The sequence below is a fragment of the Carassius auratus genome, chromosome 44 (genome assembly GCF_003368295.1).
Source record: "Carassius auratus strain Wakin chromosome 44, ASM336829v1, whole genome shotgun sequence".
Classification (NCBI taxonomy): Eukaryota; Metazoa; Chordata; class Actinopteri; order Cypriniformes; family Cyprinidae; genus Carassius; species Carassius auratus.
In genome coordinates this window covers 1,441,846-1,455,863 of record NC_039286.1, presented here as the reverse complement: position 1 = coordinate 1,455,863, position 14,018 = coordinate 1,441,846, and the positions used below count along the sequence as shown (strand labels likewise).

At 36.5% G+C, this 14,018-nt stretch overlaps 1 protein-coding gene across 3 annotated transcripts in view; it reads left to right on the top strand.

Annotated features, from left to right (window-relative positions):
- The first annotated feature begins 1,321 nt into the window (after window positions 1-1,321).
- Window positions 1,322-14,018, top strand: part of slc25a13 (solute carrier family 25 member 13) — a 47,564-nt gene continuing 34,867 nt past the window's right edge. For 2 of the 3 annotated variants that reach the window (XM_026231585.1, XM_026231587.1), the window contains exons 1-5: window positions 1,322-1,404; window positions 1,994-2,044; window positions 2,802-2,944; window positions 10,853-10,968; window positions 13,110-13,249. In XM_026231585.1, the coding sequence (XP_026087370.1) occupies window positions 1,393-1,404; window positions 1,994-2,044; window positions 2,802-2,944; window positions 10,853-10,968; window positions 13,110-13,249 (462 nt within the window). In that variant the 5' untranslated portion in view covers window positions 1,322-1,392. Of the gene's footprint in view, window positions 1,405-1,993; window positions 2,045-2,175; window positions 2,231-2,801; window positions 2,945-10,852; window positions 10,969-13,109; window positions 13,250-14,018 lie in introns of all 3 variants that reach the window. The other variant, XM_026231586.1, reaches the window with a different exon arrangement.

The window sequence follows — 14,018 nt, the reverse complement described above, 5'->3', positions numbered from 1 at the left end:
TCACTACCTCACACTGACAGTGTCAGCCTGTTTGCACATTTGCCTCTTGTACATTCCTGTGTATATTAATATTTAAGACTACAGTATAATGCATGCACATTATACATCCCTGTATACCTTAATATTTAAAACTACAGTTTACTTTCATGCACATTATTTTGTGTTCTATACTTAATTCTACAATATAAATCTTTTTTATATTTTATTCTTATATTTTTATTGTTTACATTTATTTCATTCTTTCATAGCTATATTTATGTATATTTTCATCTGTGTTGTTTTCTTTAATAATTGCACTGTCCATGGAGCGGACCTGACTCACATTTCACTGCTGGTTATGTATGCTCTATATAATTGTGTATGTGACAAATAAAAATTCTTGAATCTTGAATCTTGAACATAAATACATAAAACTGTTATGAACATTCTTCAAAATGTTTATGATGTAAGGGGATTAAATGATTATAGATACTATCCCTATAATGTAACAATGAATGTAATATATATATTAAGTTAAATATTGCAACTAATATTACACTCAGAAATGCAAACAGAATGTTTACGGAATGCATCAATATATATATATATATAAATAAAGAATAGAGCAGGAGCCAGGGATATTTGGGAGAAGAGGTCCATTTAAGTAATGGAGAAAGCCTGCTGTGAAAAATACTGTGGTTCCTACTGGGTCTCCAAGAATCCCAGAAGCCACAAAAACACTTTCAATTATTTTGAGCTCAAAATGCATTTTATTTCTGAGAACCATCCCCAATCAGAGACTTTTTCCTGCTTTAAATATATATATATATATATATATATATATATATATATACACACACACACACACACACACACACACACACATACACACACACCCACACTCAATTTATTTTATTTAATATATTCTTTGTTTGTCTGTTTCTATACTTATAATTCACAACTCGCTTAATACAAATTCAAAAGAGTGTACATCACAAAGTTCGGTTGATTTAATCATTAGATTACATGACTCCAGTTATACTAAATAAAATGATACACACGCTGGATGTTTTGTTGGAAAAAGTTCAGTTAGGAAATGAATACTACCTAGAATTTTTATTTTCTTGTGAAAATTTAGTGCATATCACACAAAATAATGACAAATATTATAACATTTGCTCAAACCAAACCAATGGCTTCCCCCCTGATACTGTGATAATTAACTAATACGAATAATATGCTTAAAAATTGTAAACTGATATCTTATACAGTATCTGAAAATATTTACAATGGGAACATGACAGTCCTTCTGCACCTAACCGCACAGCCGCTTCTGTCCCGCACGTGATCTCCATGGAAACGTCATCAAGCTCGAGAAGTCGTCCTGCTGCTAGAGTTGTTCGCTAGCTGAGCATGGCAGCAAAGGTAAGCGCTTTTCTCGCTCAGGAACAGCTAGGCTTTCTGCAGATGAACGGAGCTCAGTGTCTGATCGTGAAACATCCGTATGTATCCAGAAAACGTCATTGCAGTTTACTGGAGAAGCGCGGGGGAGATTAACTGATAACCTTCAGTACATGCTGTAGTAGCCGGTGTGATAGAGCTAGTTAGCCTGCTAATGTCCTGGTAGAATGTTAGCGTCTCTCAATGACATTGAGACATAAGAGCACTTCAGAGAGCTCGGATGAAGCATCAAACCCCTGCAGACAGGCTGTCCAGCGTCTGCTTGAGTGCTTGAATGGGTGTCATGGGGTTTATAGGATGCTAAACATTCTTGAAGTGAGCTGAAGTTGGGCTTGACATTACAAGTGCTTGTCTGGGTTCTTTCGATATAAGATGCTTTTAATAATAATACCACTAGTTAACTGTGAAATGATCATCATTACCACTGGAATGTAATTATAGAAAAACTTCATTTTCTATATTATTCTAAAATAATGTTGAAAAAGACCACAAGGCCTAATGTATATATGAGGATTCATTATGAATGTAGATCATCGTGTGTTTGTCTCTTCAGGTAATGATAAAGAGGGCTGATCCGGCAGAGCTCAAGTCCATTTTCTTGAAGGTACGTCACTGCATATCTCTCCTGAAAGTCTGGAAATGAAGGGATGGGAGCCGTAGCCCAACATCTAAGCACTGGTGTCAATGACATATACCTCTATCTGATGTAACCATTTAATAACTTTCTCATTACAGAAAGAAAACCTGAGGATTAATTTAAAAATGCACCGAGCACTGTATGGAACTCATAGTAAGTTCACATGAAATACGAAGCGGAGTTCCTTAAAAGCACAAAAAAAAACGTTGCCTAAATAAAGAATTTTAAGTAGCATCTTTAATTTAATCTAATATCAATGATCAACTAACACATGCTTAATATTCCTTTCAATAACCAACCTTTTTCCCTCCTTCTGATATCTCCTTTTAAGTGTAGAAAGTACCTTCTGTATGATTGCAAAATGTTTTGCTCACGTTGCCTTAAACTATGAAGAGAATGTTTCTTCGATTATATTGTCCTGGGTTTTAAATACTAAAATATTTCTGACTACCATTCTGATGCGATATGTGATTTTAATTGAGATGTATTTTGCCATGCTTATAATCTTCATGAAATACTGCAGTATTGTACAATCACTGTATTAAGCGATGGATTTGAGTTTGCTGGTTCATCATGTTTTATGTAAATCAGATTGCTGATATTTTGTGAACTAACACTTAATGAAGTATTTTATTCACAATATCTATTCTGAACTGCAGTGGCCTCAATGTTATATATATGTATATATATGTTAATATTAACCCAGTTTTCTTTCCGTTCACAGTATGCCAGTGTGGAGAAGAATGGAGAGTACTACATGTCCCCAGAGGACTTTGTGTCCAGGTTCCTTCATGCACTAACAGACATAAAGCTTTCCAAGGAGGCCACTGTTTTACTGGCAGGTGTTGTAGACCAGACCAAAGATGGGTTAGTATTTATTTCTATTGCTGCTTTGAAATATTTATGTTGCTCTTGAATCTTTAGTGGGTTATAGCTCAGAAACAAATCAAACTGTGTTACCAAACACAAAACTAAATATTGAAAAATGTAATTTTCAGTTGTTAAATGACAATGACCAACACGCAGCGTGAATTTGTGTTTTTCATTAATAATTCACGACTTGTGTAAATTACAGTTTATAGGTCATTTGATTCATAAACAAAGCGTTTGCTGTGAAATGGACGTGGAATATGCTGCGGGATCTTCCGCTTTGAATCCTGCATTAGGATGAAGGGTCAGAGATCTTAACACGCCACGCTTTGTTCAGGTGCTGCTCCATTCAGGCAGCATGGCTCAACCCCTTTTTGCATTAATATGTATGCTTTTAATGATACATAATGAAGGCCAATGATACTCGAGCGTAAGTCCAAAAAGATTGTGCGTTACTATGGCGACCAGCCGAGCAGCGTTCTGTGCCGAGTGCATGTGGTCATGCGGCACACATTATTAGGGCTGCCATAGAGCGGGAGAGATACAAACGCACTGTAATTGCCTGTGCCTTTCAGCTCTCATGCTTTGTGCGACTTTAAGGATGGATAAATTGCTGCATCTCAGCTATTAATGGATAACTATTAGGGAATCATGGCTTGAGCTCTCTTTCTGAACATCATTTTTGATTTATTTGCAAGGCTTTGAGTTAAAATATAGAAGGATTGTTTGATTTAATCAACATTATGGAAAAATAATCATATAGAGTATGTTGGTAAGCATTGGCTTTGGCTTTTTCATGTTTTTTGTAACAATGCATGTAGGTTCCTGAGCTAGTTAAATAAAGATCTGGTTGTATAGAGATTTCTGTGGTTTGGTCGTAGTGGCGGCTGTGGTCAGGACTCAGGAACTTCATGCCGTCAGAACTGTGGAATGTTGCAAATGAAGAAATGTTCATTCTGAGGCCTTCTTCCCAGAATTATGATGGAATGAAGTTCTAACAGCAGATCATATATGTGTATATATATATATATATTTATAAATGCATGTACAAATGAAGCTCGTTCTAGTATTGAAATGTATTCAAAATCATAACATTTCAAGAGCTAAAAGCTCTTATCGATCTCTAGCTAAATCTGTTTGTGTGGGTGCTAATGTTTTGCTGAACACGATGTGTTTTACAACCGAGGTAGGTTTTCATCTGATTGAGATGATTCACAGGTTATCTGTTTCATGAGATGGATACAAACAGCATGATGCATTTTCTACCTCCTCCTGAGCTGGAATAAATCAAGTGGTATGGTGACATCCATCAGGTACAGAATCACTTCTCCTTTATTCACTCGGCCCTGTTTGAGCGGCATCCTGCCAGCGGTTCTGAATCATTCATTCAACACATGTAGACTTCCCTGCTGATTCAAAGATCTGCCAGACATTCTCTCCTTCTCTCCTTCTATCTTTTCTCCCCTCTCCATTTCTGATGGAAAAACTCCTCAAGTGTGAAACACTGTAGCCTCTTGGGGGTTAAAACTTTGTAAAGGGTGCATGCTGAGAAAATGGCAGTCCGTGCCCATGTGGTTTCAGGCTGGTCTGAGGCATGCACTCAGGGAAAGCTAAACCAGCCTGTGTCCCTCTGCATCCACGTCTGTCAGTGACAATGACAGGGCCAGAGCTTATTGAAGGTGCTCTCTCTTCACCTGTCACGGATAAAAGCTACTACGCTAAACCACTGAAATAATAAGTCTGTAAATAGTGTTTCTGCTAAGGACAGTGTTTACCAGCACCTTTCTGTTGAAAACACAAATTTAACACAAAAACACAATTTAAAGGTGCATCGCACCCACTGGAAGATATAGGGAAATTCTTTGTAGAACATGTATATGCCTGTTGTGATTAGCATGACACATTGGAAACTGATAGCAACATAATGTTTCAATTCTATGAAAAATAAAGATCAAATGTATTGTTTTTTTAATAATACGTTTCTCTACTGAGTTTTGATTATTGCAACATAAGATCAAGAATTTATACGTTTTGAAATGTCTTTTATGCCCAATAAGTTTATTTGATCAAAAATACAGTAAAAACTGTAATATTGTGAAATATTATTAAGTTGGCTTGAAAAAGCCAACTTACTGATCTACTATTTAATCTTATTATTATTATTATTATTATTATTCTTCTGAGCCAAATTTTAAACACTATCTCCTCCTAGAGCTTTCAAGCTAGAACCACCAAACTCGGGTCAGACCTTCAGACTGGTCTGACTCGGGTTGCTATATCTTTTCTAACTGATTCGGCTTATGGTTTTCGTAAACCAGACTACCAAAACCACCTTAAATCCCATAGACTTTCATTACGGGGGTACAAACTTTTGAAAAATAAGGCTTATAATATATTTAAGCTGTCTACTACCAGGGCAAACCTTAAAAACTCTCTACTGAGAATACAGCTAAAACCAGCCTAAGCTGATCAGTTGTTTTGGCTAGTCTCCCAAACTGGTTTTTAAGTGGTTTTGACCACTCTCACGCTGGTCTTAGCTGGGTTTTAGCTGGTTTTTACTGAATCCACTGTTTTTAGCTGGTTTTTGCCAGATTCGCATAGAAACATGCTAACAACATGCTAGTTACTCACTAATCAGACTAGAAACATACTTCTAACAAGTTTTAAAGTGGTTTTGGCCACTGTCACGCTGGCCTTAGCTGGTCTTAGCTGGTTTTAGGTGGTTTTCTTTACTGAATCAACTGGTTTTAGCTAGATTATCATATAAACATGTTAATACCATGTTAGTAACTTGCTAATCAGACTAGAAACATACTTCTAACATGGTTTAAAGTGGTTTTGGCCACTGTCAAGCTGGCTTTAGCTGGTCTTAGCTGGTTTAAGGTGGTTTTCTTTAATGAATCAACTGGTTTTAGCTAGATTATCATAAAAACATATTAACAACATGTTAGTAATTTGCTAATCAGTCTAGAAACATACTTCTAACATGGTTTAAAGTGGTTTTGGCCACTGTCAAGCTGGCTTTAGCTGGTCTTAGCTGGTTTTAGGTGGTTTTCTTTACTGAATCAACTGGTTTTAGCTAGATTATCATAGAAACATGTTAACAACATGTTAGTAATTTGCTAATCAGTCTAGAAACATACTTCTAACATGGTTTAAAGTGGTTTTGGCCACTGTCAAGCTGGCTTTAGCTGGTCTTAGCTGGTTTTAGGTGGTTTTCTTTACTGAATCAACTGGTTTTAGCTAGATTATCATAGAAACATGTTAACAACATGTTAGTAATTTGCTAATCAGTCTAGAAACATACTTCTAACATGGTTTAAAGTGGTTTTGGCCACTGTCAAGCTGGCTTTAGCTGGTCTTAGCTGGTTTTAGGTGGTTTTCTTTACTGAATCAACTGGTTTTAGCTAGATTATCATAGAAACATGTTAACAACATGTTAGTAACTTGATAATCAGACTAGAAACATACTTCTAACATGGTTTAAAGTGGTTTTGGCCACTGTCAAGCTGGCTTTAGCTGGTCTTAGCTGGTTTTAGGTGGTTTTCTTTACTGAATCAACTGGTTTTAACTAGATTATCATAGAAACATGTTAATAACATGCAAGTAACTTGCTAATCAGACTAGAAACATACTTCTAACATGGTTTAAAGTGGTTTTGGCCACTTTCAAGCTGGTCTTAGCTGGTTTCTAACTGAATCAACTGGTTTTAGCTCGATTATCATAGAAACATGTTAACAACATGTTAGTAACTTGATAATCATGTCAAAAACATGCTTTTAACATGGTTTTAAAGTAGTTTTGGCCACTGTCACGCTGGTCTTAGCTGGTTTCTAACTGAATCAACTGGTTTTACCTGGATTAGCATAGAAACATGTTAGTCACTTGCTAGCCATGCTAGCCACATGCTAGTCACATGTTAATCATGCTAGCAACATGCTAGTTGTATACTAATCATGCTACAAACATGCTAACGACATGCTAGTCACTTGCTAATCATGTTAATAAAATGCTAGCAACATGAAAATCATGCTAGAGACATGCTAGCCACATGCTAATCATGCTACTAAAATGTTAACAACATGCTAATCATGCTACAAACATGCTACAAACATGCTAATCATGCTAGCAAAATGTTAGCGACATGCTAGCAACATGCTAATCATGCTACAAACATGCTAACAACATGCTAGAGACATGCTAGCCACATGCTAATCATGCTAGAAACATGTTAGCAGCATGCTAATCATGCTACAAACATGCTAGCAACATGCTAATCATGCTAGCAAAATGTTAGCGACATGCTAGCAACATGCTAATCATGCTAGAAACATGCTAACAACATGCTAGAGACATGCTAGCCACATGCTAATCATACTAGAAACATGTTAGAAACATGCTAATCATGCTACAAACATGCTAGCAACAAGCTAATTATGCTAGCAAAATGTTAGCGACATGCTAGCAACATGCTAATCATGCTAGAAACATGCTAACAACATGCTAGCAACATGCTAATCATGCTAGAAAAATGCTAACAACATGCTAGAGACATGCTAGCCACATGCTAATCATGCTAGAAACATGTTAGCAACATGCTAATCATGCTAGCAACATGCTAGCAACATGCTAATCATGCTAGCAAAATGTTAGCGACATGCTAGCAACATGCTAATCATGCTAGAAACATGCTAGAGACATGCTAGCCACATGCTAATCATGCTAGAAACATGCTAACAACATGCTAATCATGCTAGAAACATGCTAGCAACATGCTAATCATGCTACAAACATGCTAGCAACATGCTAATCATGCTAGCAAAATGTTAGCGACATGCTAGCAACATGCTAATCATGCTAGAAACATGCTAACAACATGCTAGAGACATGCTAGCCACATGCTAATCATGCTAGAAACATGCTAGCAACATGCTAATCATGCGAACAAAATGTTAGTTACATGCTAACAACATGCTAATCATGCTACAAAAATGATAGCAACATGCTAGCAACATGCTAATCATGCTAGCAAAATGTTAGTTACATGCTAACAACATGCTAATCATGCTACAAAAATGCTAGCAACATGCTAGCAACATGCTAATCATGCTACAAACATATTAGTAACATGCTAATCATGCTAACAAAATGCTACCGAAATGTTAACAACGTGCTAATCATTCTACAAACATGCTAGTGGAATGCTAGCAACATGCTAATCATGCTAGAAACATGCTAGTCACATGCTAGAAACATGCTAGCAAAATGCTAATCATGCTAAAATCATGCTCTCAACATGCTAGAAACATGTTAAAAACTTTGCTAATCATGCTAACGACATGGTAGTCACTTGCTTATAATGCTAGTAATATGTTAATCACTTTCTTTTTTAAACTTCTTAACTTTTCAAACTTTTACATTTTTAAAACTTTTTAAGCTTTTCAAACTTTCTACATTTTTCTAACTTTCTGGCCAGGCTTTTTCAAGCCAACTTAAAGTTTGAAAACAAACTTTACTATCTAGTTACAATTTAAAATAACAATTTGCTATATTCATATATTTTAAAATGAAATGTATTCCCGTGATCACAAAGCTGAATTTCCCCCAATCTGCAGTTTGATTTGGTGCTCAATTAGCATTTCTTATTATAATCGATGTTTAAAACAGTTGTGCGGTTTCATATTTTTGTTGAAAATGTGATGCATTTTTTCAGAATGTTTTTTTTTTAAGAATATAATTTATTTGGATTTTTTTTAGCAACATTATAATTGTCTTAATTGTCACTTTGGATCAATTTAATGTGTCCTCGCTAAATAAAAGTACTTATTTCTGAAAAACAACTACTGACCCCTGAACTGAATGGTGGTGTATTAAAAAAGATTTTCCAGTTTTTGTGTGTTTAGAAAAACAAAGTTCCACACGAACTGCCCGTATTATTAAACCATTTCAGTATCATATTCGAGAAAAGTTTTTGCGTTCGCCATTTTACCCTTCTGGTTCTGTGCCATTTTAGTTGATGGTTGGAAGATGTTTTGCATTGGCCTTATTACTCGAGCTTCAGTTTAGTTTGTTTTTCATGGCTACGGCATCTTAGTGTGTCTGTGTATCAGCGTAATTGTTCTCTAGTAGTCAAGGCACTGCTAATCAACCATCATAAGCATCTGGCATGGTGCTGGTGGAAACTACATGCACAACTCATTTTTGTGTATGTTGATGATCGGAGGGTATTTAATGCAGATACGCTCCCAAAATCAATTACAGTGACCATCAAGCTGATCTGAAATGAAAGCAATACCATCTGGTGATTAGAAGTCCATAGTTTTCTTCCAGCGGTTTCTCGTGTTGGCGATGCATTTTAATCACTTACTAAGTTTTAGTCGATTTTTCTTTTTGTAAAAGCAGCAGCATCTGTATCATTTCTCATTGCTTTTTGTTTATAATCATTGACGCCTGGGCCCAGCGGATCACCTTTTGTAGCTCTCCGCCCACTCTGAAACAGCAGGCTCCTGTTCTCCTACTGTCAGCTTAGTTAATAAAACAATTACTCTTGACTCCACAATGTGGCTGATTTGGCATGCTGGAAGCGCACAAATTCTCAGTTCCTTTGAATTTCATCAGTAACAAAATTAATTAGAGTGGCCACGAAAATGTAATCATTGCTCGCTGGAAATTGAAATAAATTAGAGATGCATGCATTGGGACTGCTCGTTAGCAGTGACCTCGAGTAATTGCTGTATCCATTTGTGAAATTCATAATGGAGTTGAGGCAACTTTGAACTGCGCTTAAATAAAGACTAGATTGCGTGGTCCCCAGGGTTTCCTATGAATGCTGAAATTGCTTCTTTTTTAATCAGGTAGATTCATGCGTACGTGTGCGTTTGTGAGCATGTTTATGTGTTTTCTGATGTTCGGCAAATGTCATGCTCTCCATTATGATTCAAACTTTTAGTCATTTGAAGAAGTAGTGCTGTTCCCCTTTATTGGTATCAAATTTTTTTAATCTTTCTGTTGGTTTACTTGATTCTTTTTTTTTTTTTTTTTTTAACAATAGCCCCCATTTATTCTCACTGTAAAGTGAGCACACATAAAGGAACTAATGAAATAATCTTAAAATTGTTATATTTAATAACAGTGGCAATTATGTGAATGGCTTCCTATCTTTTTCTCAAAATGTGCGCAGGCAGTCAAAAGTTTGGGCACACCTAATCAATAGCAAGCCGTTTTTCTTTACTATCAGGTTCAACTCATACATTAAAAAACAAAACTAAATGAATATTTTTGTTTTGTAAAGAAATTCATACGGAAGTGCAATTTCTGTTGCATTCGTACAATTTGTATAAATATATATTTTTAACTATATATATTTTAGTTTATATATTCATTTATTCTGAACATTTTTAGTATAAGCCTATACATGAATCTTTTTAAGACACTGCACTTCCTGAGCATTTCTTTACTATACCGCAGCATGACTTGGTGGTTCTCTTGTAATCACATTATTTACTGAGTTCCTATCCTGGGGGCTTTATATGAACTGGTCCCATTTTCAGAAAAGGTAATGACATTTGACAGTCAAATTGGAGGCACTTCAATCAAGATCGGGATCATTGAATAGCCTGTTATGTCGAATTGTTTTGTCATTCACTTAATCTCTGGGCCTAGAATCGAAGCTGGACTGTGTGTTTAGATGTTTTGTACATCATAATTTTAGGCTGATAATTACAGTTGAACAAATCACTCAAGTGTCAAGTGTTCACAATGAAAATATGAGCTACCTTTTTTTGTTTGGCGATGAGAAGCAGTAATCAGTGAGTGATACCCTCTCATCATTCAATAATGTAATGCCAGACTGGTGGAGTGAAGTGTCCACAATATGTAGGCTGTAAGTCTGTTTGTCTCCATCAGGTTGATCTCCTTCCAGGAGTTTCTGGCTTTTGAGGCAGTGCTGTGTGCTCCGGATGCTCTCTTCATGGTCGCCTTCCAGCTCTTCGACAAAGCTGGAAACGGAATTGCCACTTTTGGTAAGTGTACAACGCACTTCATAAAACAGAGTTCCAGCTCAAAATTCTGATCGGATGAGCTGCCTTTGAAGCTGTTGTAAAATGTTCATTAAAGTTCACCTGTGATCGCACACATTCTGTGTAAATGGGCCTAGTTGCTGTGCTGTTTGGCAATGTCTTTTGAACATTGGAGTCTTGTAATGATCTAAAGTTGCCATCATTTATAAAGACTAAGTCACTTAAAGTCATGTCATAGTCACTTTCTGTAAGAACTAGACTGTTTTTTTTTTTGTTGTTGTAAATTTTCATTGCATGAATATCCTTGTCTTGGCCTAAACTGTGTTTATATCAGCTGATTGTTTAAATCAGCGAGGTTACAGAGTATAATTCCAAAGCACCTTATGCTAAGCCTTAAAACAAAGGGCTAATGCTAAGTAGTCTAATCTGAATGCTTGCTTAGACCGACAGATTCCTGTCACTTACAGGATCAGTAACTGTAAAACTCTTAATCAGGTTTATTCATCCACTGCCAGAGATCTTCAAAAAGCAGATTGATTTCAAACAGACGCTAGTGGACATCAGTATAATCTTCCGCTTTACATTCATTGCGGTTATTTGATTCCAGATAAGAATAAGAACCAAAGATAGCAATGCACAAATAAGATGAAAAGTTACTTTTGCAGTTATATACATATTGCAAAAGAACTTGGCGCAGAAAGACTGCATGTGTGTATCTCATACGTTAAATTTCCCTAATTGACTTAGTCTAATTTGCCTTTTATAGGTGAGACCTGTCAGATCAGCTCATTTCAGATGCACTACTCAAAGTGGCTATGCAGAGAGAAATAGACTTTCATTAGCCTGTTTTAGTCAATAGGGAAAAAGATCAGATAGTACATGCACATGTGCTTATTTCGTATTGAAATGACTGGGTTATTTATGATGTTTCTGTGCCATTCAAAGGTCTCTTGTTGTTCATGTCGTCAGTAGTATGTCTGGGTTGAGCTGTAATGAAAACGTATAGGCAGTATTTGTCTCATACACCTGTTTTTCAACTGTTGCCATCCCGTCAACATAAATAGCAAATAACTTCTGACTAAGATTATGGTCATGTCAAAAGCACTTTATTGTGATGCACTACAGAGGGCAGGAAAATGAAATGCCGCTCTGTGTTCAAGCAAACAGGAGACTCCCGTTTATAACCCTCTTAATGTCATTAAAAGCATTAAAGGTCTCTTGCTGTTACATTAAGCAGATTCTTTCACCATTTAACCACCATTTAATAAACCCTGTCATTGCAAGTCAGATTATGAAGGGGTATTTTTTAAGAGTCTGGAAAATTTAGTTTTTAATGAATGAATGACTAGGGTATTTTATTTTTCACCCCCCCCCCCCAAGCTTCAATTAGGAGAGTTAGAGGTATTAAACTTGCAGGCTGCCATGCGACTCCAAAGCGATGTAAAGAAAGAAGGACAGAGAAGTGTTGACAGGTTCATAAACACTGATAAAATAAAGCTCTGGAGTAACTCCACAGTGGAACTCTGGTGTAATGCCATATAAAAAGCATCTGCTAAATGAATGCTTACTGTATATATTTTGCCATAAATGGGAAAAACCTGTTGGATGTGCAGCGCTTCATGAGAAATACCGCCAACCCTAATTTTTCTTTGCTTTTATTGTCATCTTCATTGCAAATACTTATTTGGCCACTTCTGTTTAGCCTTTTATTTTTTCTAATTTAATGTTTTATTATTAATTGTATCATCAGCATGTGAGTGGAAAAATGAACTTAAATGTCTAAATGGTTCATTTTAGTTTTTTTTTCTTATTTGATGAAGGCCACAGGTTTGTGTAAAACTAGTTGATCTTGTTCTCCAGCATGATTTGAGCTGATTCAAGAGCACGAACGTGTGTATTTCTGTATAAAGAGTCAAGTTCAGTGTCTTAAATCTACTTGTTTAGGACCTACAATTTTTTTTATGTACATTTTCATGTTTAAATGTAAAAAAAAAAAAAATGTCCTGATGCCCTGCATTTTTAAACAAGGTTTACTCGTAGACCCATGTTTTAGCGGTACTATCATTAAAATCGAACAATGCATAGTTTTGTAACTCAATCCTCAACAATTACATTTCTGACGCAAGGCATATCTCTGATTTCAGAGGATGTGAAACAAGTTTTCGGTCAGACCACTATTCACCAGCACATCCCCTTTAACTGGAACTCGGAATTTGTTCAGCTTCACTTTGGCGCTGAGAGGAAGAAACACCTAAACTACGGGGAGTTCACTCAGTTTCTGCTGGTGGGTATGACTGCCGTCTAATTTCTCTGATCCACTTGCACCCCACCTATTCCCGCCATGAACGCCCTGACATGTTCACTTTCATACAATCCCCGTCGCATACTTCCCTTCACCGCCGCAGAGCTCAGATCGATGTAATGTCTTGTTTGCTATATTTTGTGCCTGGTCTTGCTTAGATTGACACACAGTTCTGGGCACCGTTTCCCACAGCACAACGAGGCATATTGACCTAGTTAGTCATTAATGAAACACTGCACTTATATTCCTATGCCAGCATTTGTTTCTCATTAAGTGACATAACCTCAGTGCAGTCTAAAACAGGTAAAGGTTTTCTCCTACAAGAAGAATAGCAGTATTCCTTTTGTGTTTGTGGTGGTGTGTAAGACCTTTCCCAATATAACGTCTAGACCTGAGAGTGGGCAGAGGGAGTGTGAGGGGTCGGCTGTGCCAAGTTTACATCTACGCTCACTATATCTGAATGAGCTTTTTATATTAAACGTAACTTTAACCAGATGGGTTTTTGGGAAACGGCGAGAAACACGCCGAGAGTGTGTTTGTGGCCAAGACGGGATTAATTTTGTTTTTGGAACTTGAAAACGATGAAAAAACACATTTCCTGTCCCATTTATTTCATTTTCTTCGAATTGGCAATTTTTTTTTATGGTCGTGTGGAGTGATTTGAAAATCCGGCCGGTGATAACTGTTAGATTTGATACAATCGCACTGATACAATATCACGCAGCACTGTAAATTTGCACCAGCAGCTTCA